We start from the raw sequence: 27,166 nt of genomic DNA, 5'->3' as shown, positions 1-27,166 counted from the left end.
ACCGGATAGAGCTATAAATGTCATTCTTGGAATCAGTGAATAGAAATTATTCAACTGGCAGGGCTTCATTTGCACAGGAAAAAGTAATGACAGATATATATATATATATATATATATGGATTTTTGAATTGACTTCAGTACTGTAGGCTCGTTCATAGTAATATATCTCACCTTTTATCTTTGTTACTTAGTTTGACAGCATTGATTATGTTTCAAAGTAAATTAAAAAGTACTGACAGATGGATAAGGCCCTATAACCCAGACTGCCTTTTGGTTGGGTACCACACATGAGCTGTTTTTGCATAATTGAATGCACATGAGATTTGTTTGTGAAGTAATCATTTATTATGCAAACACCAGAACTTCATTATATCAAATTTTTATTAAATATGTACATGTTATTACTATTTAAAAGAACAAGTATCATTCCAAGATCTGCAAACTTCTCTCTAGCTTTGAGAGCTGCGGCAGAGCCTGTATTAATGCTAGTTTGAAAGCCATAAGCTAATGCAGTGTCACTGGGAATGACACGGCACCACCTCTGAAGGCAAAACTTCATCAGGTGTAATCTTTAGTTACAATACGATCAAAAAAAAAAAAAATCTTTCCTGACAATAATATATTTGTACATTGTTTAAATTTCCCAACTCTGTCCAACTTGTAGGATGGAAGCAAAGAATTCTGTCACGTTTAGGATTCTCAGATGCTGAAGGAGGGAATTCGTACCAGAGACATCTGACGGTAAAGGCCGTTTAAAGGCAGAGAGGGGGGCACAGGAAGCAAAGAGAAAGATGCGTCCATCTCCTTTGCTGGTATCCAGCCAGGAGGCCTTAATATTTTTCTTGCTTAGGGTCCCATGGCCTCAGTGAGGATAATGCTTCCTATCAGTGACCCCTCTTCCCATCACCTCTCCACTAAACTGGTAGGTCAGCTTCTTCTTGACTTTCTTGACCTCCCCTGTCTTGCCGTAGTTTCTCAGAGCACGCGCCATCTTCTGGTAGGTCATTTTCTTGCGATTGCCTTTCTGGATGCCCCAGCGATGTGCCAATGCTTCTTTGTGTTTGGAGGAGAACTGGAAAGTACCTTTTTCCTTGTCCACCCACCAGATGCTGTCCTTCATGTCTCCGCTGCGAAGAAGGTCCAGAAGGAACTGATACAGACGTATCTTTTTCTTGCTGCCTGTGTAAGAGTCAGAGAAGAAAGGTTAAGCCTTAGGATCAGCGCGTAGTTCCTAGTGAAACAGCAGAACATGTATAATTCATATAACTGTTTTGGCTGGCTTGTCAGTCACGTAACTTCTTCCGTTTGCAGCATTTATAACAACAGACAGTGTTACACTGAGAGGACATAATGTGCATTGATGTACCAAGAAGAAACAGGAGTAAGAAAGAATTCCAAAGGCCCAACCCTTGTTTTGAAATTAATTTGCTAGTTTGAGGCTAACTGAAAAACATTGCTAATTTGAAACTAATGTGAAGCTAATTTGGGCAGGTTATACAGAACCTGACTTTCAGGTACTGAGTAAACAGAGCTAAATGTTTTTAAAAATCAGTCCCTTCACCTTCTTGCCTTGGTTTTCCCATCTACTCCAATGGAAATTGGAATAGAAATGGCAAAACCCATTTTCACTCAGGAAACCTGAATAGGCAAGGCAGAAGGAGAGTATGTGAAGAAATGAGATTTGAGACAGAGACACAGCTATGGTTATAAAAGATTCAGAGGAACAGGAGGGTGCAAGGAGTCAGGGAATGTGAAGCTTTGGCAGTGGGATAAAATACTAGCACAGCACTTCTACAGTTTTATCATTATCATCATGGTGACGTAACAGCTGCTCAACACATAGCTTGACCAATTCCCTTTGTCTTCACTGACCTGTTTCTCCATGCATAATTCCAGGCCCAGGGTCCACACCATCAGTCTCCCCATCTGACACCTCCAATGGGGGGCTCTGCCTCTCGATGTCCTCCTCGTCAGAACTGGGCTGCGGTGGGGAGGAGTACTGTAGGCACATCCGGGGCAAATAGGACACCTTTGGGAGAAAAGAGTAGTAGAGGGAGGAGTGACAGAGCATGGAGATACAGTTAGGAAATGTCACAGAGAGTTACAGAGAAAAGAGGGGGGAAAGTAAAGAGGCATATGAGTTTGTTTAGGGTAATACTGAGTGACTTAGTTGTTGATATTTATCATAAATACTACACAATTAAGATACACTTCCAGCTAACAGGCAGCACTTACACGTGTACAAAGCTGCATCTTTACAACAGGGAAGGAAGAATAAGATGGTAAAAGGCAAAGCTTTCCCATATGTTACATCCTATGCAAGTGATATTGCCTCTCTTCTCCCATACCTCCCCAAAGCTAGCATTCTTCCTAATGAGTTTCTGATCCCTGTTGCCTGTCCCCTGTGTAAAACTGCTTTGGAGAAAAAATGTTTTTTGAACACAGACCTTCCAGAGCTACTTTTTTAAATTTGAAAGAGCTGAATGGTTCTGCCCTAGCATGGCTGCTTTAACTGGCTTTGGCTCTGTTGTCCTCCTCTTTTCTCAGGCATAGTACCTTCTGACAGCACTGAATCCCTACAGGACTGCATCCAACTCTTGGAGAAGGAGTTACATGGGTCTGTCAGCTTCCTGTCCTGAATTTCCCCTGTGAGGAAGGGAACAGCCTTAGCACTAAGATAGAAGATACATCATATTGTCTCACGTTCTCTTTTCCTAAGTGGCTATCTGAAAATTCCCTATTGATGGGGATTTCTCATGTGCAGAGCTAGCAAGCCGGTTTTTGTGCTAAATTCTCTTGCCCTTACAAAGAGGTCTTGTCAGGAGCTGTGTGGAATATACCTCAGCTCTGAAAATGCTCAGTTGCAGTCTGGTTTGTTAGGGATCGTGACCAGTTGCCGTCAATTATTGCAGCTTCTTATTTAAGAATGAGAAACAGATCAGTCTGAGGGACAGGGAGTAAGAACCCAGTTCTTACTACATTAAAAAATCCCCAATCAATATCTCCCAGCATATAGAATGTGGTTTTCATGAAATGGACCAGATCGATAGTCCTGGGAGGTGAGCTCCTTTTGAGTTGTTCTTCCTTCCCTCCACCAAGAAAGTATGTCTTGAGCCTGATTCCCTTCCCAGGGGACCTTAGGGACTGAAGCGGGGAGTGGGTGTTCACTTCATGAGTCACGCCACCCACCCCATGTCGGGCTTTGCCCAGTGGTGCTTTTCAGATGAGTTTTGCACCAGCTTAAAATGTCCCAATAGGGAGTGTGCCAAGGGCTGGTTTTGGGGTGCAGCAGCTGGCGGTTAATGAGTTGGCAGATTGGCTGGAGGCGATCTGGCAGGAAGGCCAGGATTGGGTAAGAGTGTGTGTAAGCTTCCTGTCAGATCCCCAAGAGCGAAACTTCAGCCCTCACCACAGAGTCACCTTTAGCTTTTTTACAGTTAAGAAAGCTGCGGCCTCCGGGGGTAGGAAGGAAGGGAGAGACTCTGCCATGGGGGAAGGGGAATGAGAAGGTGGGGCGATGCCTTACAGTGGAGAGGACCAGAGATTGGTGCCCCTGCAGAGAAAAAGGTTGTGGAAACCTGGAGTGCATTGGGAGTAAGGAACCTGCTCCTCTGGGGCTGGAAGGGGATGGTGGGAGGGGGTTGAGGAGGAGGTGTATGACAAGCAAAGGGAGTTGCAGAGACCAACCTGGGGAGTTGAGTAAGCTTCCCCCACACTGTCCCCACTTTCCCTATCTGCTGTGGTTTTGCTTACACTTACTTTACACCTGAAGCTCAGCGTAGCTCAATACATACTGTATCACATAATTATGTTAGACAGAGGTGCAGAGGACCTGCTGGAGTGTTTGAAAGAGCCAGGTTACCATTAGCATTCTGGAGAGAGAAAGCTTAAGAAACTACTAGCTGCTTTCCATATTCTGATGTTGTCTCAGGGTCTGTGGCATCCATTTGTGACTTTCCTCTTTCTAAAGCTATTCACAGTTTTCCAAACTTTTCTTTCATTCTCCCTTCGGAACGACTGTTCTTTTCTTAATTTATTATTTGGTGAGACCACCTGTTGACAGGCTAAGAAAACTTTTTAAAGAAATCTTGTCCAAGACCATCTTAAGCCTCAACCTTGATTTCACAAAATAATGTGATATCAACAGAAAATTAAAGAAATATCTTTGCATGTTCCTCCTTCATTTGCAAACTGTAACTCTGACATTGCACGACAAGGATGGGTGCAGTTAGTAACTGGCAAATTCAGTGGAGGATTAAAGCTTGCTTCCTGCTTCTGTTTCTTTGAAAATAGCGTATGTGTTGCCTAGGACTGTGGCTGAGACACACCAGGGCCTGAACCTCAGAGCATGCTGAGTACCACTTGCATGAGCTACTGTAGGTTAAAGTCAAAAGCCAAAGATCCCCAGCTGGTAAGGAAGAGGTGGGTGGTGGTGAACTGTATCTACTAATATCTTCTGGAGCTTGGTGTGGGGCAGAGACAGCACAGTGTTCTTTATCAAAAGTTGCACTAAAATTAATTCTCTGCCTTTTTTCCTCAAATGAAAGATTGTTTTTTGGTAGTACTTCCAAAGACATCCATAATGGGGCTAATTTTTATTGTTTGTCCTTGGCTGGAGGCAGCGGTCAGTCATTATGTACTAGCAGTTGCAGTGAGCAACAGAAACGACTTGATGCTTCCCACAGACTGCTGTTCCATTAAGCATTTTCTATATTTGTAAGTTTCTGTTCCTAATTCTTTGTTTGTATCTACATCTTATATTCTATTCCTGATTTTTTTTCTAAGTAGTAGGTGAGAAGTTTGATGGCTTTCAGTCAGTCAGTTTCCTGTTGACAGTGTTAACTTATTCACTCAATTTTTTCCCTTCTTTGTTTTTTATTAAGTATTTGGATACTTAAGTTTGCTTTGAACAAAGCAGCCCAAAATGACAACTCCATGCATATAGTTTCTCTCACAAAACTGCAGCAACAGCATCATTATGTGCAGCACTGCAATCAGTAAACACTTTTTTTTCTCTGATGTCAGTCCTACTCTGCCTTGTATTTAGCACATTGTGTGGAGCCTGCCTGCCTTGGGAAACTCCTTGGCACAAAATCACCCAGCTTTCTTATTGCTCCCAGTAATGACTTTGGGCATATTGTTGTAGAATCGAGAGTTAAAAGTGATAGCCACACCTGCTTTGCATAGTGTCTTTAGAGTATCATGGAACCCCTTGTAATTTCAGCTCCAGTGAGAATTCACTGGTGCTTTGGTGACTGCTGTACAATGGAGTATCTTTTTTTACAGGGAGTTGTCTGGTTTCACGTAAAATCTGAGCAGAGTCAAGACTGTGTGTTTTGGCTCATGGCTTATTTGCTTTCAGGTAAAAACACAGGTTCTCCTCAGCCAGTTTCACTGTGGTAAAAAATTACCAATGACTTATCCTTGGTAGCATTTCTTGTATGGGTCATGTAAAACTGCCAGGGTTGCTTGGAAATACTTAAAACTTTCCTACTACTTTGAGGCTCAGAATACTTCCCAGTAGTTATGGATACCTATGCTGTCACAATGCATGGTTCTTGGGTCCAGTTCCTCTGCAGGATTTCAAAAACCAGTTGATTTTCATTCCAAATTAAACAAAATTTTGAAATTACAAAAACCTCCACAAAATGCAGTTATCTTTTTAGGCGGAGTTTGAGGAACATGACTCCTTACTATCCGGATAAAAAGAATGCTTAAACCACACTGTCGTGAGAATTAAGCTTTATATCAAGTGCTTCTGCAGTAAGATGAAATTACAAAAACCTCCACAAAATGCAGTTATCTTTTTAGGCGGAGTTTGAGGAACATGACTCCTTACTATCCGGATAAAAAGAATGCTTAAACCACACTGTCGTGAGAATTAAGTTTTATATCAAGTACTTGTGTAATTCATTTTGGCAATCTCTTTCATGTAAGAGTATGTGTTCTGGGATGCCATATTTTCCTTACCCTTAGCTATGATCTTCTGAGTAAGGGTTGGTAACCTTACCTGGTGGTTAAGTCCGATGTGTGTGGTTGGGATTGCAGAATCCAAGACATGCATTTGTTCAATCTCCATGTGCCTGTAGAGCTGCTGCAGCTGGGGAGGCTGAACGCTCTGCAGCTCTGTGAAGTGATTGTCTCCAAAGGTCTCAAACTCACTGTGCATGTGGTGTGGATGATATTCCCAGTAATGATCTAAAAAAAATAAAAACGGATTGTCTTGTCATTACAAGATCAAGAAAGATGACCTTTACCTGTCTTTCATTGGCTCCTACTCCTGTCACTCTCATTTCCACTCACTCCACACCATCCCTGTTGACCTGTCTTGTCTCTGGTGGCAATCTGTATAGGTCCCTGTAAACTTTCTTTTCCAAATTTCATAAATGCCTGTAGCTGGAAAGTAATACTTGTGACACTTTAATTAGGAGAATACTCTTAGATAGGAAGAGATGGATTTCAGTAGTTTTGCACAAGATGTAAAAGACATTACTGCTGGTATTTTTCTCAGGAAGAGACCATAACTATCTTACATTTTCATTCTTCAGGGAAAAAATTCTACTGATTTACATACTGTCATATTCTCATTACACTCTTCCTCGTGCCATGGAAATGAGGAGATTGAGAAAATTTATGGATCATTCTACAATTATCCTCATTTTAAACTGCTAGTAAAATTTCATGAATGTTGCAGAAAAGGCATAGTGCTTTCCTAGATACTAGGTGCTTCTAATAATCATGTCTTGATATGTCATACGTTTTTCAGTACCAGTGCTAGAGAATAAAAGGCTAAACTGTTGTGGCTGCCTTGTGTACACTGTTTACAGCAAGCTTAAATTCTGATGCAGACTCTTTCTCTACCTTTTTTATCTCTTTAGTACATTTCTGTGATAATATAGGTTTTTTCAAAAATGTAAAAAGGTACTCAACAGCTGTACTGTTCCCTGATTTATTTACTTTTGAAATTAAATTCCATAACTTTTCCGTTTTAGATTTCTGTTTTTTCAGTAAAAGCCCCCAAAAGTTTTAGATTTTCACAGCTGCTGCTCAAAGTTTAAAATCTGCTAGAGGAAATGTGGAGCATTGCAAATTCTATTTCTCTCTTACATACAGTAACCGCTTAATACTTATGCATGCATTTGTGTGGACTCTGTTTTTAAAATCAAAGTCAACATTGCATCCTCTGCTTTAATTGAGCTAGAAACTAATCTTTCGTCGTTTAACTTTTCCTGCATTGTTTTATGCATGGCCAAAATTTCTTTATGATATTCAGTGTAAGAATTCTAATTTCTATCTTACTATTTCAAGTTTTCTACCCTTGTATTACTATAATTTCTATCCTACCCTTCACATGTTTTGAGGTTGCTGTCATGTACCCTTGCAATCTACTCCTAATTATCACTTCACCCAGCTGCATGTATTTAGGTCTCAGGCTTTCAACATCAATCACTATATTCACCCCCCTAATCATACTTCTGCACTTCTCCAAGCTCCTCCCCAGCTGTTGACATCCTTCTGATAAAGCAATGGACAGAACTGAATGTGTTGTTCCAAGCATAGTTGTAATGAATTTATAGAGGAGCAGTTGTCTCATTCTGAAATACGATGTTATTGTCTAGGGCATTATTGGAATACAAATATGCTGTGAATATTTTTTCCCAAATACCAGTTTCGTTCTTTCTCTCAGCTTCTATCTCATCCTTCTCACTTATGTTTCAAACAGTTAGGTCTAATCTCATGGAGAATTTGAAATCTGGGATAGTGACTTTGAATGTGGCTTCCTTTAGAGGAAGTCTACAATGCTACCTGTTTGTCCTTCCTGCAGTTCTGATTCATGGATAAACCACGTCACTCAATGTGAAAGGGAAGGAAAGGTGCTTATAAAGGCACCCTGGGAGCTGCTGCATTACTTTGTAATTTTTTTGCTTTGTTGTTCAGTGCTTTTTGTGGGCTATATGTGGATTTTATAACCCGAAGGTGTAATGACAATTCGCAGCAGCACTTCTTCATGTTGCAGTGTTAGAGAAACATTCTGTTTTCTCTGGTTAAAAAGTGGGTTTTATGGGTGCAAAGTACCCAGGTGCCTTTACATCCACATCTGCTCCAGTATGGGAAATGGCAGAGTGTATGTGAGTTTGAATCCAGAGGTCATCTAAACCTGTGTCCTGGTAAGGAGGCTTTGGGCACTTTCAATCAGAAATTTTTTTGTTTAGTTGGAATACTGAGCCACACTAACTCACGCTTTTTCTGGACTAAATTACTGCAGGTTTCTCAAAGTGGAGCCAACCGTTGAGGCCCCATATGCCATGGGCAGCCCTCTACAATCAAATGTTGAGAGTACATTGCAGGAGTGATCTGTGCTCTTGTTCCTTGGAATGATCTGGCTCTGCTCCCACTCCAGAAAGTCCTCTGTCAGGTGGCAATGTATATTCTCAAAGACCCCTTGGTTTTGATAATCTGCTACAGCATATGAGATCAATGCATAATTGTGAGGATGATAAAGCCCAGTCAAAACTCTCTAAGGCTGTCAACTACAGGTCCTAATGTCTTACTAGTAGTAACTATGGTGGTCAAGAGAGAAGCCAGTACATTTCCAACATGCATAGCCATGGGTATTTGTGCATGTCCTGAGTCATCTACTTTTGATTCTTCTTCAACATTTTTTATCAGCAGTCATGTTTTTATAATTCAAGATACTTTTTTTTTTTTTTTTGGAGCCTATGACAAGTTTCCTGCTGCCTCCAGAACTGCTCTTTTAAACTCTTTCTTGACAAATAAATTAACCTATAGAACACTATTTCTGCATATTCATGTCAATCACTATGTAATATTTGGCTTAGTTGTTACTGAATTCCTTTCTTACAGAATTAGGTGCTGCTATGAAAATACTCTACTGGAATAGAACTAATACCACAGCATTTAGGGACTTACAGTGACCACATAATTCTAATTTGTTACAAAATAAATCTGTCAGAAATTACTTCAACACAAACTTATGTCCAAATGTTCAAGTTGTGAGAGGAGGAAAAGTCCTTATTTCTTTCTAAATTATCTATAATTTCACAGTGATACTTAGGAAAAACAATACTGTTTTAGTTGTATTAAAAGAGAAACTCCAAATTCTGTCTGCAGAAGCTCTTCTGCAGTTAACCATCCTGGCTAAGTTATTGCACATGAAAATATTGAAAAATTCTAAATATCTGTGTCTGCAGTTATTAGAATTATCAGTAGCTATTTACTTCTTTGTTAGTCTTATGTCAGTAATGCATAACAATTCCATTCTTTTCTCAAAAATGTAAAGATGGAAGGAAGAAAAAAGAAAGAAGAGAAAAATTCTAGAAATGGAAAGTGTCTATTCTTTGGGTAAAGGAAAATATCATTAAAAGCCAAGCTATAGCTACACAATGGAGTCATTATGAGAAATTTCATGTGAAGTGAAAGAGGATGTGAAAAAAATTCTCTCTTATAGAGACATGGAGCTCATGTTTGTTTTGGTCTTGTATGTAGTGAAAGGTTAGAGGAAGGACAGTCATGAATTCTGAACTCCCTCCCATGACAGAGAGGATGTTAGCCTGTTGGGAAGCAGCAGCAGACCCAAAGGTACTGGGTTAATATTCACCATGGAGGCAGATTCTCCCTCTGCAAGTGAGAAACCAGAACTGAACTTTTTCGGTCCTCTTCTGACCAATGTAAATCGCTTTGCTCCTGTTTTAGTAGATGAATAATGTTAGAACCAGCGGTTAGAATATTAAATAGGCTAAGGAAAGTATTTATTATAAAGTGGAGTAACAGGCTGAATCTGCATTACACAGTGCAAAACCATGCAGAAATTCATGAGCCAGCGTTTGAACCGGAAACGTGACAGCTCTGTCAGCACAGTGCTCTGCCTGCTCTGGGGAGAGGACTCTGTGGATATGGCTGTGCTTGTGAGGCCAGAGCTAGTGTCTCTGAGTGGTTATGCTCTGTGCTGTACAGATTTTCCAACTCATTTTGAACTAGGAGTGGGTTTCTTACACGGTGCTGCATTGCACAGCTTACATGTTCCCATTGTGTTTCGCTCATCTGAAAAAAAAAGCAAGGAAAATCCCATAGAGGAAATGAGAAAAATATTGAAGGACACTGGAAAATGAATGTGTTGATTCCCTACAGGAATCCTTCTGGACCTGCTCTCTGTTGAGTGAACTGCTGTGCTCTAGGCAGAGCAGCAGTCTTACATATAATGACAGTAGGACCACATTAGCTCTCATTTTTCAAACGTCATGATTTTAATAATGTCAAATGTTGGAAAATCTATGAATCAGGCCCCAGCAAATCATGAGAATGGCTTTGAAGCAAGGGGGTTTTTTAATGAAGTTTGGAGTTCTTTCTATTTGCCATATAGCATTTAAGACTAAGGTTCACATGTTTGGACTTTCCTCCACTTCTATGTGGGTTAAAATCCTAACAGAATCAAAACTGAGTTTCTTAAATGATGATATGATGAAAATAAAATCACAAATCATTAAATCTAATAAGTTCCCAGAAGCTAGAAACAAAGCGAACAAGGGTCAGCATTCAGCTTCATGCAAAAAGTGATTTTTACTAAACCAATAATGTTTAGTAATAACTAAGAGACAACGCTGCAGTGGCATTTTGTAATTACTAAGATTGCATTAGTGTTACAAAATATGCTGTATTACATTTACAGACTTACTAGCATACAAGCTCAGGGTAGGGTGATGGACAAATACATGATCAGTTGAAGTAGCTTCTGTCCTGCATGACTGTGTATCTGTGTTTATTACAATATTTAGAAAGTACTTAAGCTACAGTATACAAAATAAATGCAAACAATGCATGTTGTGATGAACGTATGGATATTTTTCTGGTGTGTTTTGCTTGTTAAATTTAGTGTTAACTTCTTGGCAATGATCTCCTACATATTAAATTAGTGACACGTTATTGTGTGCACTTTACTGCCTGCTCATGTAAACATAAAGTAAGGGTTGCCTTCAGTGTTATGTTTTAGAAAGGTGTCGGTAATGCATGTGCCACAGATTTATAGATGAAGCTATTGCCATCTCCCTTCCACAAAATTAATTTGTTAGCAATGAGAGAGAGAGATAGTCTGACACTTGAGCAAGACCTTCTTTAGCAGTCCCTAGCAGCAAAATCAGAAGTATTATTCTATCTTGTAGTATCTATTTACTTTAACCGGTAGCTTTTCTTGGAGATCCATAGTGTTATTGAGTAGACCTGCAAAATTATTTTTTATATATTGCCAGTGATCTCATTGTAGCCAAGCTGAACTCCTGTCTTATAATTCTGCCTACTTATTTCTTCTTTTTTCTTATCTAAACATGTTCTCAAGTCTTTTGCTTCAGTGCTATCACTGCAGCACATTATTTATTCATTTTCTCTGTCATTTTTCAATCATTGTGCTTTTATCCACATTGTTCTGAACAGTTAATACATATTTCTTAAAGTAGTTTGTCATGTCCCTTTTTTGCTCTTCTGCATGGCTCTTCCCAAAACCCACTAGTTTTGTCATGTTGACAAAACAAAAGCCAAAGCTGGGTTTGTCAATGATTATAGGAAAGAAGCAAAATGTGCTAATTTGTGTTTTTTGCTCCCTTTTGTGTTCTCTGGTTGTTCATTGCTCTTTTGGACTCTGAGCAATTCAGGAAAGCATAGGGCATATGAAATATTTAGACAGAATGTAACTACATTACAGGTGCTTTCATAAATAACAATTTGGTTGAAATGTGCAGGCTGGGGTTAAGTTGCCTCCTCCATAACCACTTACTGTAGGAAATACAGCACTAAACAATGGGGTTTTTGGGTCTTCAGGACCAGTGCAACACAGGTTTAGAAAGAGACAAATTTCTGTTCAAAGTGGGTGTTTAGGCACTGTTAGGCCATAACCTACATAGGTGATTTTGAGTTTTTGTTGTGTTCGTTATGATTAAAAAAATAAGTGTAGCTTAGGAACAGCCTTCCAACAGAAAAATGGGCAGTAAACCAGATGGGATGGTAAGATTATGAAAGATAAAAGGATGTTGTTGCTTGAGGTAGCCTAGATTTAATGACAGAAAAAGTATTTCCCAGTGCATTTTCCTACATGGCATCTTTTATATTTATTGTTTAATTGCCACAATTTCTTTTTGAGATAATAAATGTTATCCTCATTTTATGGGTGTGTAAACAGGTACAGGTTATAATGTAAAAACCCTGAATTTCCATGTGGAATTTGCTGGGTTTGATTAATGTGACTTGACAGATACCATGAGATAACTTATAAAAACTGAATTAATTCTTTGTGTCCAGGTGTTAAGAGTATCATAGGCGTTTCTTGAATGCAACGTTGAGAACAAATTTAGGTAGGACTCTTTTTCAGTTAAATGCTCAGAACAATCCTGTTCTGTAACTTGCTGTCCCTTAAGGTAGCTTCTGTTGCCACAGATAAAACAGTATTATGTGAAGTTGCTAGATGTCTTAAATTAGGCAGCGATGGGTCTAGTTGCTATATCAGTGGGAGTCTTTTAGGGAAACTCCAGGATCTGAAGGGACTGCCACGAGTGATACAGTAGAACGGTGCTTTTCCTTCCTGAGTCAATATTGACTCTGATATTTCCAGGGTGGTGTTACTGGACCATTGTATTGCCCAGGAGACAAAATTCACAAAGCACGGCTCTCCCCTCTGCATTGATTTAGAGTCTGGTGCCCAGATGACATGAAAATACAAAGACACCAAGACTTTGAAATCCCGTGCATAAACTGAAGCAACAAGTAACCATACGGTATTTTTATATTAAGCTAGGTTTACATACAGACAGCTAGAAGGAAGTACTTGGGTGTACTGGAGGAAGAGTGAAAGTTAAAGCTAGGTGTGGCAGCATGCAAAAGGCATCAAAAGAAAGAGAGAAATATATGGAGTTGAAAAAGGCCAAATACCAAAGAAACATAATCAAAATGAAGACACAAATAGAATACTTAGGACCTAAGTCAAACAGGAATTGGAGATGGGAATGCAAGAAGAGAAATGCAGTATTGCAAATCCATGTCCTCAAAGAGTTCTGAAACAAGCAGAGTGCTTTTGATCTGCAGAGGAAAGTAAAAACACAGTGAAGATAATGAAGGATGGAGATCATGAGATCCCACCTTCCTGGCAATACACTGAATGTCCTGGAAGCTCCCTGCGTCAGGGCTTTCTAAAATTCTCTTTAGAGAAACTGTGTTGAAGTTGCTGAGTTGGAATAGTGCTATTAAGCAGAATAAAATATTGGTGGCTTCTGATTTGAAAGTATGTGCTTATACATTATAGATCACAGCAATGTGTGTGTTCTTTTCCTGAATGTCCTAAATCTCTTTCCTGTGGTATCCCACGAGACCATATGCTCCAAGGAGATATATTTTAACTTACCGCCATGACTCTCTCCATCACTGTTGAGATACTGGTAATAGTCATGGGGCTGTCGGTAGAGGTCTGACTCATAGGGTACCATATCTTCAGAGGGCTGTAAAGAGAAGAGGAATTTTTAGAACTGTAAGCTTACACAAATCTCTTCAAAATTATTCATATAGTTAGTGAAGGGGAGATGCCAACACATTTTATATTGCCAAGGGAAAAAAGGGGGAGGCTTCAAGTTCTTATTGAATCAGCAGGAATAAAATGATAAAATGCTTGGGAAAAAAAAAAAAGGATTAATCCATCTCCTTGGACCCAGTCTATGTAGCAGAACTTCTCCTGTGGTATTACACAAGTTCTTGCTATCCCACCCTTCAGTCATCTGCAGATACTGCTTAGAGTTGCTTAGAGAGCTATCTCAGACATCAGGCCAAGATGCTATTACACCAGCACAGCAGGAAGACCTTTTCTTTGGTAGTGTCAGCCATTTATTATTATTATTCTGCAGAGGAAAGTAAAAACACAGTGAAGATAATGAAGGATGGAGATCATGAGATCCCACCTTCCTGGCAATACACTGAATGTCCTGGAAGCTCCCTGCGTCAGGGCTTTCTAAAATTCTCTTTAGAGAAACTGTGTTGAAGTTGCTGAGTTGGAATAGTGCTATTAAGCAGAATAAAATATTGGTGGCTTCTGATTTGAAAGTATGTGCTTATACATTATAGATCACAGCAATGTGTGTGTTCTTTTCCTGAATGTCCTAAATCTCTTTCTTGTGGTATCCCACGAGACCATATGCTCCAAGGAGATATATTTTAACTTACCGCCATGACTCTCTCCATCACTGTTGAGATACTGGTAATAGTCATGGGGCTGTCGGTAGAGGTCTGACTCATAGGGTACCATATCTTCAGAGGGCTGTAAAGAGAAGAGGAATTTTTAGAACTGTAAGCTTACACAAATCTCTTCAAAATTATTCATATAGTTAGTGAAGGGGAGATGCCAACACATTTTATATTGCCAAGGGAAAAAAGGGGGAGGCTTCAAGTTCTTATTGAATCAGCAGGAATAAAATGATAAAATGCTTGGAAAAAAAAAAAAGGATTAATCCATCTCCTTGGACCCAGTCTATGTAGCAGAACTTCTCCTGTGGTATTACACAAGTTCTTGCTATCCCACCCTTCAGTCATCTGCAGATACTGCTTAGAGTTGCTTAGAGAGCTATCTCAGACATCAGGCCAAGATGCTATTACACCAGCACAGCAGGAAGACCTTTTCTTTGGTAGTGTCAGACATACAAAGCACGGCTCTCCCCTCTGCATTGATTTAGAGTCTGGTGCCCAGATGACATGAAAATACAAAGACACCAAGACTTTGAAATCCTGTGCATAAACTGAAGCAACAAGTAACCATACGGTATTTTTATATTAAGCTAGGTTTACATACAGACAGCTAGAAGGAAGTACTTGGGTGTACTGGAGGAAGAGTGAAAGTTAAAGCTAGGTGTGGCAGCATGCAAAAGGCATCAAAAGAAAGAGAGAAATATATGGAGTTGAAAAAGGCCAAATACCAAAGAAACATAATCAAAATGAAGACACAAATAGAATACTTAGGACCTAAGTCAAACAGGAATTGGAGATGGGAATGCAAGAAGAGAAATGCAGTATTGCAAATCCATGTCCTCAAAGAGTTCTGAAACAAGCAGAGTGCTTTTGATCTGCAGAGGAAAGTAAAAACACAGTGAAGATAATGAAGGATGGAGATCATGAGATCCCACCTTCCTGGCAATACACTGAATGTCCTGGAAGCTCCCTGCGTCAGGGCTTTCTAAAATTCTCTTTAGAGAAACTGTGTTGAAGTTGCTGAGTTGGAATAGTGCTATTAAGCAGAATAAAATATTGGTGGCTTCTGATTTGAAAGTATGTGCTTATACATTATAGATCACAGCAGTGTGTGTGTTCTTTTCCTGAATGTCCTAAATCTCTTTCCTGTGGTATCCCACGAGACCATATGCTCCAAGGAGATATATTTTAACTTACCGCCATGACTCTCTCCATCACTGTTGAGATACTGGTAATAGTCATGGGGCTGTCGGTAGAGGTCTGACTCATAGGGTACCATATCTTCAGAGGGCTGTAAAGAGAAGAGGAATTTTTAGAACTGTAAGCTTACACAAATCTCTTCAAAATTATTCATATAGTTAGTGAAGGGGAGATGCCAACACATTTTATATTGCCAAGGGAAAAAAGGGGGAGGCTTCAAGTTCTTATTGAATCAGCAGGAATAAAATGATAAAATGCTTGGGAAAAAAAAAAAAGGATTAATCCATCTCCTTGGACCCAGTCTATGTAGCAGAACTTCTCCTGTGGTATTACACAAGTTCTTGCTATCCCACCCTTCAGTCATCTGCAGATACTGCTTAGAGTTGCTTAGAGAGCTATCTCAGACATCAGGCCAAGATGCTATTACACCAGCACAGCAGGAAGACCTTTTCTTTGGTAGTGTCAGACATTTATTATTATTATTCCTCTGGCACACAAAAGAGAAAGCAGAAATTTCTCTTGCCTGTGCATGTTATTCTAAGTGTTTCTAGGAGGTCTTACTAAATGGTGGCAGTTTGTATGAGGGGTAATCACGTTGACAGAGGGTATAAAAACGTTTTCTTTCTCAGTTTTTGTCCAAGATGAACTGTAAATGTTTGCTGGTTCAAATCAGCTGCACAGGGCTGTTAGGTATGCACAGAGAAGACTTAAAAGGTCCAGATGTGGGGCAGATACTGAGTTCTGACCTATTGGATACTTAGCTGTCGAATTAAAGCCCTTTCCTTAAAACAAGATGACAGGCCAACTTTCCCACTTGTCTTCCTTCCCCCTCCCAGTACTCCACTGTTAACACTGTTTAACATTTTACATTATTTCAATAAAACCGGTCTGTTCAGTATTAGCTGCACATAATTCTGTTGCTTCATTTAATTTTTGGTTTTATCTTTTTCCAGAAAGATGAGTTAGAGCAGGGCAGTGTCCTTCCCAGGACTTTGCTAAGCTTTTGTCTAGTCAAGTTGATTACAGTATTTTCTCCCAATCTGAACAAATTTTTACGGTGTCAGCTGCAATGTAGAACTCAAATGCCTCCTTGCTGTTTACTCTGAAAGGAAATTATTTCTAGGAGGTAGTAATGGAAACATTTTTCTTCTGTTAATGCCATGTCTAGGGATGTGATTTCTATGGTGACGTTGAAGAAATTAGATCAAGAAAAAGACAGACTTATCCCCAGAAGGTTAAGATGTTAGAACATAAAAGAATAGAAGATAATTTTAGAAATTACTTTGGACCTTAGTAGCAGCTGCATGCTGTATTAGCATATCATATTAAAATGGACTGGTAAGATTGCCTAAAATGTTATGACTTCCAGAATACACACTAACTGGGCATCACATCCATGGGATATTCAAAGCCTCAGGAGCCAATCTATTATCTGGCTGTCAGCTCCCAGTATAATCTGTGGTGGTACATAATTGTTTTGGGGAAATCTTGAGAATGTCTTTATTGTGGGTTATAACTATCTGAGGGAAAGACTAAGCAAAAGGAGCAAATAATCATTTATTTGTAGCCATAGCAAGGATACCAGTGAAGGGACTAATTTCTGGTCTTCATAAGATGTAGGTGCGGTCTCCCTTTCCAAATCAATATGATTCCAAAAGAATTGCCCTCCATCTATACAGAAATTTAATGGGAAGTATAACCTATTTACCAGATTTCAGAGGGGTGGTCAAAGGAGGTAATTCCTGGTTTTCCCCTGGGGTTTTCCCCCCATATTTTCTTTGTTTTCTCTCTAACCGTGACAGGTTATACGCATTCACTCATTCCCATTCCTTAGACCTGTGGTGTACTCTGTTCTCTGACAAGAAAAAGTAATGAGACTCTATTTTGCTTTCTTCAGGACAAAGTTCTGAATGGAATTTCTACTTTTCTACCCAACTCCCCCATTATGTTTCCTGTTAAATCATGTCAACCTGAAGAATGTAGGAAGTTTTTGCCTCCATATTCAGAATTGTTAATTTGTCATAACCCAAAGGAAACCATTCATATTCTGTGAGACACCTCAACATCCAGATAGAAAATGCACATCATACTAGTTGGGAGAAATGGAAGTTTAAAAAGTCGTATAAATGTATATAATTAGAAAGAAAAATCTATGTTTCCTTTCAACTAAAATATTAGAAACTGAGTGAAATTATAAAAATTTTCTTTATCTAAATGCATCAAAAGTTGTAGCTCTGATACATATTTAGCCAAAACCAAACAAATTTCCAAAGGAATCAATGTCCTGTTAATCTAGGCTTATTTTTCTATGTATAAAATTTCACTGCTACAAGAAAAGCTCTGTCACTCATATTTTTACAGAAGTAGAGCTTGGCAGAAAGACCAAGCATCAGTCCAAAAGAAGATGAACAATACGAATTTTAGGCATGGGAAAGAACATTTGACTTTTCCTAGTTGTGTTCTTCCTTTGTTGTCTCTTCTTCCCTAAGATTTTCTAAACTCCCCCTTTTCAGTTGAAGGTACTGTAACAGGCAGTAGTGTCTCAGTCTGAGCTGAGAATGAATTATTTCTACCGTTCAAAAGCTTGTTTTGCAAGTCCAGATGTGTATTCAATGACCAGATCTAAAGGAAGGTGTGTTAAATAGACTCTTAAAAAAGTGATTCCCTTAGTATTTACAGATCTGGCTGACTGTAGAGTGAGTTGCAAGTACTTAACATCTAAAACCAGTCTGCTTTTACATAGATCACTGTTTTTTTATATACTCTGTTTTGAAACTCTGGGACTTAAAGTCTTTTTATTAGGGATTGTGAGAATTTTCTTCCTTGAATTTGTTTTCTGTTCAGTGATCCATTTGATAAAATATTTATGTGTATATCCTTATTGACTCATGCAACCTGGACCACTTACTCCCCACAAAGGGCTTGAATTGGCACCACTTTCATCTGGGTGTCTGATCTTCAAGGGTATGGTAACTAATATGGGAAGATGTATATTAAATATTTAAAAGTTTAGGTATCATAAACTTAATCAGATAGTGGTCAAAGGAGACACTACAGCACGGATTCTTTCTGATTATCCTGTAGGAAGGTGGGATATTTTCCTCTATTCATTAGAGAAACTATTTCGAAGAACCTGTTTTTAATCTCTGTTTGGTTGGGTTTTTTTAAGTTTTATTGGAAGCTCTTTCTCTAGTTAGAGAGATTTCACCATGTGCTGCTGTTGCCTCTTGCACCAATCTTTACCCACTCGCCCCGTCCTTCTCTGGAACCTCCCCACCCACACACCCATTTCATCATCTTGCTAATAGCGCTTCCATGACACTGAACTGTTTTGTTTCCCCTGACAAAAAGCAAAGAATAGCTAAATGATGCTATAATTTAATATTTAACTGATGTCAAATGGCCATTTGTTCTGTGAATTCCTTTCATTTGAAAGAGTGACAGAAAGCTTTGTTAGCAACTCATGGCTGTGGTCTGAAGTTGATATCTCCTTTCCTACATGCCGTAAGGTGCAGTACGCTCTCTAAAACCATATTTCAACCTCAAGCAAGAGGTCAACAAACAATACTTTATCTGTCACTAACTTTGATAAATGGAGAGTTGCCTCCATATTCTTTCTTTGCCCTGAAGATCAAGGGAAAAGACACAAAACTACTTGGAGAAAACTTGGTTGGCATTGGTTAAGAGACGTATAGGGGACTCAGCTGAAAAGCCATCTGAAATTTCTTGTGCTTCACCAAGACTTTGTCAGATGATTCCAGGTGATTGTAAATTCACTAAATGCTGATCTTTTTTTGTTATCCTGACATAACTGTTCACTGGCATGTGATTCAGAAATACTCCACACAGTTTCCAGTGGTGTGCTGCTGAGACAAGTTTTAAGGCCACGATTAACCATATTTCCTTGGAAAAAACCTACAGTATAACTATTTTAGACAAGATGAGTAAAACTATTTACTCTAAGGGTGGTGAGACACTGGAACAGGTTGTCCAGAGGAGTTGTTGAGGCCCCATCCCTCGAAGTGTTCAAGGGCAGGTTGGATGGGGCTTTGAGCAACCTGGTTTAGTGGAAGGTGTTCCTGCCCAGGGCAGGGGGGTTGAAACAAGAGGATCTTTAAGGTGCTTTCTGACCCAGACCTTTCTATGATTCTATGATCACTCATTAGGCCAGCCTCACTGGACCACGTTGGCAATGCAGTTATGTGGAACAGACCCTTCTGTGGGGCATTTTTGCTCTCATACAAATATACTTCCATTCAAAGCTGGGATTTCTACGGATGACTATTTAGGGATTCACATATAACTCTTTAGACAAAGATCTTTGACTTAATAATTTTTCACCCTGTAGCACAAATAGATTCTATCATGCACTGGGAGACACGGGCCCAGTTTGCAGAACTTTTCCATACAAAATTCCTAATCTTCAGGAAAAGATGCAGGACTCCTAAACCATTTGAGCAGCGTTTTCCAAATGAAGGGTAAGAGTTTCCGAGCATAGTCAGGAGGAAGGCAGTTACTGACCCACCCTCAACTGAAAGGGGAGGGGCAGAGGGGGGAAGTATTGCTTCACAGAACCCCCTCTCTGCACACAGGCTTATGTCTCCCCTCTGAAAAAGTCCCAGGAGGCACAGACATTTATAACGATGCCATGGGGGGCTCTAACTGGCAGTGCTTGAAGTGCACTTAAAACAATTTTGAAAGTAAAAACCATGAAATTATTAATTTTTGGACATTTTACTCACAAAAATAAAAACCAAATTCCCATCAAGTGCTCCTGTAAGATATAATTGAATTTTCACTGCCTGTTGTATCGTTCATCTGTGCAGCATTCAGCCAGATTATTAACTGCAACACAAATTAGAATATGGGCCAGACTGTGTTAGTTTTTCACTCCATTTATTCAGTGTATCCACTGGAATTCAATACTGACAGAAAAGAGTCCAGAAAACTTGGCTGTGATTGAATGAGTGGACAGAACATTAACAATTATGGTTGGTTTTTTTTTAAATGGAAATGCTGGTTTCTGGGGTAGTTGAGGACAAGGTTTGGGTTACTTTTAGGTTTTTTTTTTAAGCCCACCAAGTAACGTACTGAGAAATCTCTCTGGACTTTTTTAATTTTCTCAGTTTCTTTTCAGATTTCTGTCCTGACGGATTTACAGTAAATCCACTGGGCAACTCAAGCGTACTTAAGAAAAAGAAAAAAGATTTTTAGGGTCTTCTCATCCCTTGGGTAGACAGGGGATTTCAGGGACGCCGATGATGAACTGCTAGAATAAAGGGTTTCCCAAAAAGAAGGAGTGTTTTTTCAGTCAATGTGGATACCAAAGGATTAATCCATCTCCTTGGACCCAGTCTATGTAGCAGAACTTCTCCTGTGGTATTACACAAGTTCTTGCTATCCCACCCTTCAGTCATCTGCAGATACTGCTTAGAGTTGCTTAGAGAGCTATCTCAGACATCAGGCCAAGATGCTATTACACCAGCACAGCAGGAAGACCTTTTCTTTGGTAGTGTCAGCCATTTATTATTATTATTATTCCTCTGGCACACAAAAGAGAAAGCAGAAATTTCTCTTGCCTGTGCATGTTATTCTAAGTGTTTCTAGGAGGTCTCACTAAATGGTGGCAGTTTGTATGAGGGTAATCACGTTGACAGAGGGTATAATAATGTTTTCTTTCTCAGTTTTTGTCCAAGATGAACTGTAAATGTTTGCTGGTTCAAATCAGCTGCACAGGGCTGTTAGGTATGTACAGAGAAGACTTAAAAGGTCCAGATGTGGGGCAGATACTGAGTTCTGACCTATTGGATACTTAGCTGTCGAATTAAAGCCCTTTCCTTAAAACAAGATGACAGGCCAACTTTCCCACTTGTCTTCCTTCCCCCTCCCAGTACTCCACTGTTAACACTGTTTAACATTTTACATTATTTCAATAAAACCGGTCTGTTCAGTATTAGCTGCACATAATTCTGTTGCTTCATTTAATTTTTGGTTTTATCTTTTTCCAGAAAGATGAGTTAGAGCAGGGCAGTGTCCTTCCCAGGACTTTGCTAAGCTTTTGTCTAGTCAAGTTGATTACAGTATTTTCTCCCAATCTGAACAAATTTTTACGGTGTCAGCTGCAATGTAGAACTCAAATGCCTCCTTGCTGTTTACTCTGAAAGGAAATTATTTCTAGGAGGTAGTAATGGAAACATTTTTCTTCTGTTAATGCCATGTCTAGGGATGTGATTTCTATGGTGACGTTGAAGAAATTAGATCAAGAAAAAGACAGACTTATCCCCAGAAGGTTAAGATGTTAGAACATAAAAGAATAGAAGATAATTTTAGAAATTACTTTGGACCTTAGTAGCAGCTGCATGCTGTATTAGCATATCATATTAAAATGGACTGGTAAGATTGCCTAAAATGTTATGACTTCCAGAATACACACTAACTGGGCATCACATCCATGGGATATTCAAAGCCTCAGGAGCCAATCTATTATCTGGCTGTCAGCTCCCAGTATAATCTGTGGTGGTACATAATTGTTTTGGGGAAATCTTGAGAATGTCTTTATTGTGGGTTATAACTATCTGAGGGAAAGACTAAGCAAAAGGAGCAAATAATCATTTATTTGTAGCCATAGCAAGGATACCAGTGAAGGGACTAATTTCTGGTCTTCATAAGATGTAGGTGCGGTCTCCCTTTCCAAATCAATATGATTCCAAAAGAATTGCCCTCCATCTATACAGAAATTTAATGGGAAGTATAACCTATTTACCAGATTTCAGAGGGGTGGTCAAAGGAGGTAATTCCTGGTTTTCCCCTGGGGTTTTCCCCCCATATTTTCTTTGTTTTCTCTCTAACCGTGACAGGTTATACGCATTCACTCATTCCCATTCCTTAGACCTGTGGTGTACTCTGTTCTCTGACAAGAAAAAGTAATGAGACTCTATTTTGCTTTCTTCAGGACAAAGTTCTGAATGGAATTTCTACTTTTCTACCCAACTCCCCCATTATGTTTCCTGTTAAATCATGTCAACCTGAAGAATGTAGGAAGTTTTTGCCTCCATATTCAGAATTGTTAATTTGTCATAACCCAAAGGAAACCATTCATATTCTGTGAGACACCTCAACATCCAGATAGAAAATGCACATCATACTAGTTGGGAGAAATGGAAGTTTAAAAAGTCGTATAAATGTATATAATTAGAAAGAAAAATCTATGTTTCCTTTCAACTAAAATATTAGAAACTGAGTGAAATTATAAAAATTTTCTTTATCTAAATGCATCAAAAGTTGTAGCTCTGATACATATTTAGCCAAAACCAAACAAATTTCCAAAGGAATCAATGTCCTGTTAATCTAGGCTTATTTTTCTATGTATAAAATTTCACTGCTACAAGAAAAGCTCTGTCACTCATATTTTTACAGAAGTAGAGCTTGGCAGAAAGACCAAGCATCAGTCCAAAAGAAGATGAACAATACGAATTTTAGGCATGGGAAAGAACATTTGACTTTTCCTAGTTGTGTTCTTCCTTTGTTGTCTCTTCTTCCCTAAGATTTTCTAAACTCCCCCTTTTCAGTTGAAGGTACTGTAACAGGCAGTAGTGTCTCAGTCTGAGCTGAGAATGAATTATTTCTACCGTTCAAAAGCTTGTTTTGCAAGTCCAGATGTGTATTCAATGACCAGATCTAAAGGAAGGTGTGTTAAATAGACTCTTAAAAAAGTGATTCCCTTAGTATTTACAGATCTGGCTGACTGTAGAGTGAGTTGCAAGTACTTAACATCTAAAACCAGTCTGCTTTTACATAGATCACTGTTTTTTTATATACTCTGTTTTGAAACTCTGGGACTTAAAGTCTTTTTATTAGGGATTGTGAGAATTTTCTTCCTTGAATTTGTTTTCTGTTCAGTGATCCATTTGATAAAATATTTATGTGTATATCCTTATTGACTCATGCAACCTGGACCACTTACTCCCCACAAAGGGCTTGAATTGGCACCACTTTCATCTGGGTGTCTGATCTTCAATAATATGGGAAGATGTATATTAAATATTTAAAAGTTTAGGTATCATAAACTTAATCAGATAGTGGTCAAAGGAGACACTACAGCACGGATTCTTTCTGATTATCCTGTAGGAAGGTGGGATATTTTCCTCTATTCATTAGAGAAACTATTTCGAAGAACCTGTTTTTAATCTCTGTTTGGTTGGGTTTTTTTAAGTTTTATTGGAAGCTCTTTCTCTAGTTAGAGAGATTTCACCATGTGCTGCTGTTGCCTCTTGCACCAATCTTTACCCACTCGCCCCGTCCTTCTCTGGAACCTCCCCACCCACACACCCATTTCATCATCTTGCTAATAGCGCTTCCATGACACTGAACTGTTTTGTTTCCCCTGACAAAAAGCAAAGAATAGCTAAATGATGCTATAATTTAATATTTAACTGATGTCAATGGCCATTTGTTCTGTAAATTCCTTTCATTTGAAAGAGTGACAGAAAGCTTTGTTAGCAACTCATGGCTGTGGTCTGAAGTTGGTATCTCCTTTCCTACATGCCGTAAGGTGCAGTACGCTCTCTAAAACCATATTTCAACCTCAAGCAAGAGGTCAACAAACAATACTTTATCTGTCACTAACTTTGATAAATGGAGAGTTGCCTCCATATTCTTTCTTTGCCCTGAAGATCAAGGGAAAAGACACAAAACTACTTGGAGAAAACTTGGTTGGCATTGGTTAAGAGACGTATAGGGGACTCAGCTGAAAAGCCATCTGAAATTTCTTGTGCTTCACCAAGACTTTGTCAGATGATTCCAGGTGATTGTAAATTCACTAAATGCTGATCTTTTTTTGTTATCCTGACATAACTGTTCACTGGCATGTGATTCAGAAATACTCCACACAGTTTCCAGTGGTGTGCTGCTGAGACAAGTTTTAAGGCCACGATTAACCATATTTCCTTGGAAAAAACCTACAGTATAACTATTTTAGACAAGATGAGTAAAACTATTTACTCTAAGGGTGGTGAGACACTGGAACAGGTTGTCCAGAGGAGTTGTTGAGGCCCCATCCCTCGAAGTGTTCAAGGGCAGGTTGGATGGGGCTTTGAGCAACCTGGTTTAGTGGAAGGTGTTCCTGCCCAGGGCAGGGGGGTTGAAACAAGAGGATCTTTAAGGTGCTTTCTGACCCAGACCTTTCTATGATTCTATGATCACTCATTAGGCCAGCCTCACTGGACCACGTTGGCAATGCAGTTATGTGGAACAGACCCTTCTGTGGGGCATTTTTGCTCTCATACAAATATACTTCCATTCAAAGCTGGGATTTCTACGGATGACTATTTAGGGATTCACATATAACTCTTTAGACAAAGATCTTTGACTTAATAATTTTTCACCCTGTAGCACAAATAGATTCTATCATGCACTGGGAGACACGGGCCCAGTTTGCAGAACTTTTCCATACAAAATTCCTAATCTTCAGGAAAAGATGCAGGACTCCTAAACCATTTGAGCAGCGTTTTCCAAATGAAGGGTAAGAGTTTCCGAGCATAGTCAGGAGGAAGGCAGTTACTGACCCACCCTCAACTGAAAGGGGAGGGGCAGAGGGGGGAAGTATTGCTTCACAGAACCCCCTCTCTGCACACAGGCTTATGTCTCCCCTCTGAAAAAGTCCCAGGAGGCACAGACATTTATAACGATGCCATGGGGGGCTCTAACTGGCAGTGCTTGAAGTGCACTTAAAACAATTTTGAAAGTAAAAACCATGAAATTATTAATTTTTGGACATTTTACTCACAAAAATAAAAACCAAATTCCCATCAAGTGCTCCTGTAAGATATAATTGAATTTTCACTGCCTGTTGTATCGTTCATCTGTGCAGCATTCAGCCAGATTATTAACTGCAACACAAATTAGAATATGGGCCAGACTGTGTTAGTTTTTCACTCCATTTATTCAGTGTATCCACTGGAATTCAATACTGACAGAAAAGAGTCCAGAAAACTTGGCTGTGATTGAATGAGTGGACAGAACATTAACAATTATGGTTGGTTTTTTTTTAAATGGAAATGCTGGTTTCTGGGGTAGTTGAGGACAAGGTTTGGGTTACTTTTAGGTTTTTTTTTTAAGCCCACCAAGTAACGTACTGAGAAATCTCTCTGGACTTTTTTAATTTTCTCAGTTTCTTTTCAGATTTCTGTCCTGACGGATTTACAGTAAATCCACTGGGCAACTCAAGCGTACTTAAGAAAAAGAAAAAAGATTTTTAGGGTCTTCTCATCCCTTGGGTAGACAGGGGATTTCAGGGACGCCGATGATGAACTGCTAGAATAAAGGGTTTCCCAAAAAGAAGGAGTGTTTTTTCAGTCAATGTGGATACCAAACATGAAAGGAATTTGAAAGGCCATCTTTCTGGGTGGAAGATAAGGAAACATGTCTTTAGCCTTCATCAGATGGGCCAAGACAAGAAGAAAACTTGATACAAGTTTTGCTGAAAGGACTCTGGGATCCGCATTGTCACTTTCTGTTTTTGAACGCACAGAGAATTACCATAAGTCATCCACCACATAAAAAGCCAAGTAAAACACCCTATCTGACATCTCTTCAACTTCTACAAACTTAATAAAATCTAGTTAGTGCCTCTTTACCCATTCTGCTCAGAGATTTCCCATTAAGGTTTGTTTCTGAATAACAGGTTTGTGACATTACGTTCTTCATAAATAATAGTTTCCAAAGTCACCAGACGATAAATTACAGCAGTTTAACAATGCTTCAGAGTTAAAGAAAGGATAGGAACAGCCTCATAAGCATACAGAAACATTTGTATCTTGGAGAAAACATTAAAAAACCCAATTAAGGGCTGTGGGTTTTTCCCCTTGCTTTTTCATAGCAAGTGAATTCAAGAGAGTTCAGTTCAAGAGAAACTAAAGTTAGAAATTAAAATGTCATCATTGCAAAGAGCAGAGAGTCCTAAAATCTGCAATACCTAAAATCAGCATTCAGAGACTCTTCTCTCACAGGCTGGTAGATAGTTAAATACATAAACTATGTCAGAGACTCCGGATTATTAAGAATTACAACCCGAAGAAAGACTCGGCCTTATATCACAAAGCCAGCACTGAGAAAAAAAAAAAATTACTGACTTGCTATACGCATACTGGACAAAAATACCATACATTTAATCTCTGAAAACAAATGGAGATCAAAATCAGATACAAGTTTAGGGAGGAAATGTTAATTTCCCATTCATTGCAATGTTGTCACTAGCTTTATATATTGACCTAAGCCCAACTTCCTGGCATTACAAATGCAGACCAAACCAGAGATATTCTCAAATAATAAAACCTGGTTTACTTTGCCTTTTTCTGCTGAGCCCAATGATCCATATTAGGAATAAACTCCATATACTCACAGGGGGAATGAGGGGAAATCCTTCCATTTTGCAAGCTTGCAACATTCAGCCAACTTCTGAGTGAATTTTTCTTAATTCAGTTTTCAAACATCCAGAATAATTGACTTGAAAAAAATCACATGAAACAAAACAAAGCAAAAAAAAAGATAAAAAAAGATAAAAAAGTGAGATCCTCGGACTCCGTGGAGTCCTTTTTGCAGTGATGGATCTCAGGATAGGAGAAAGACCCTAACAAGTTTTCATAGTTTGCCCTAATAGGTTCTGAGGTGAACTTCTTCCCGAGTTGTATGTGAAGTTCCTGATTTTATCAAATGTCTGTAGAAGGGAGATAGCCCTTGG

At 39.1% G+C, this 27,166-nt stretch overlaps 1 protein-coding gene across 2 annotated transcripts; it reads right to left on the bottom strand.

Moving 5' to 3' along the window:
- Window positions 1-326: 326 nt before the first annotated feature.
- SPI1 (Spi-1 proto-oncogene) lies at window positions 327-27,166 on the bottom strand. Of its 2 annotated transcripts, XM_014950113.1 has the most exons (5): window positions 26,828-27,166; window positions 15,427-15,520; window positions 6,011-6,198; window positions 1,873-2,029; window positions 327-1,179 (listed from the first exon to the last, which is right to left on the bottom strand). In XM_014950113.1, exons 1-5 carry the CDS (start codon window positions 26,870-26,872, stop codon window positions 863-865), a joined length of 801 nt encoding a protein of 266 aa, XP_014805599.1. In that variant the 5' UTR covers window positions 26,873-27,166; the 3' UTR covers window positions 327-862. The 2 variants fall into 2 exon arrangements, with proteins under 2 accessions (XP_014805599.1, XP_014805600.1); XM_014950114.1 differs by lacking the exons at window positions 15,427-15,520; window positions 26,828-27,166 and adding an exon at window positions 13,403-13,500.

Source organism: Calidris pugnax, unplaced genomic scaffold, assembly GCF_001431845.1.
Source record: "Calidris pugnax isolate Ruff unplaced genomic scaffold, ASM143184v1 scaffold68, whole genome shotgun sequence".
NCBI lineage: Eukaryota > Metazoa > Chordata > Aves > Charadriiformes > Scolopacidae > Calidris > Calidris pugnax.
This window is presented reverse-complemented; position numbering and strand designations above follow the sequence as displayed.

Coding starts and splice junctions, on each gene's coding strand:
- SPI1 (XM_014950113.1), bottom strand. CDS start 26,872: ATGTTGCAAGCTTGCAAAATGGAAGGATTTCCCCTCATTCCCCCT. Junction 2,030..6,010: donor ACATCGGACTTAACCACCAG/GTAAGGTTACCA, acceptor TTTCTCCCAAAG/GTGTCCTATTTGCCCCGGAT. Junction 1,180..1,872: donor AATTATGCATGGAGAAACAG/GTCAGTGAAGAC, acceptor ACTCTTACACAG/GCAGCAAGAAAAAGATACGT.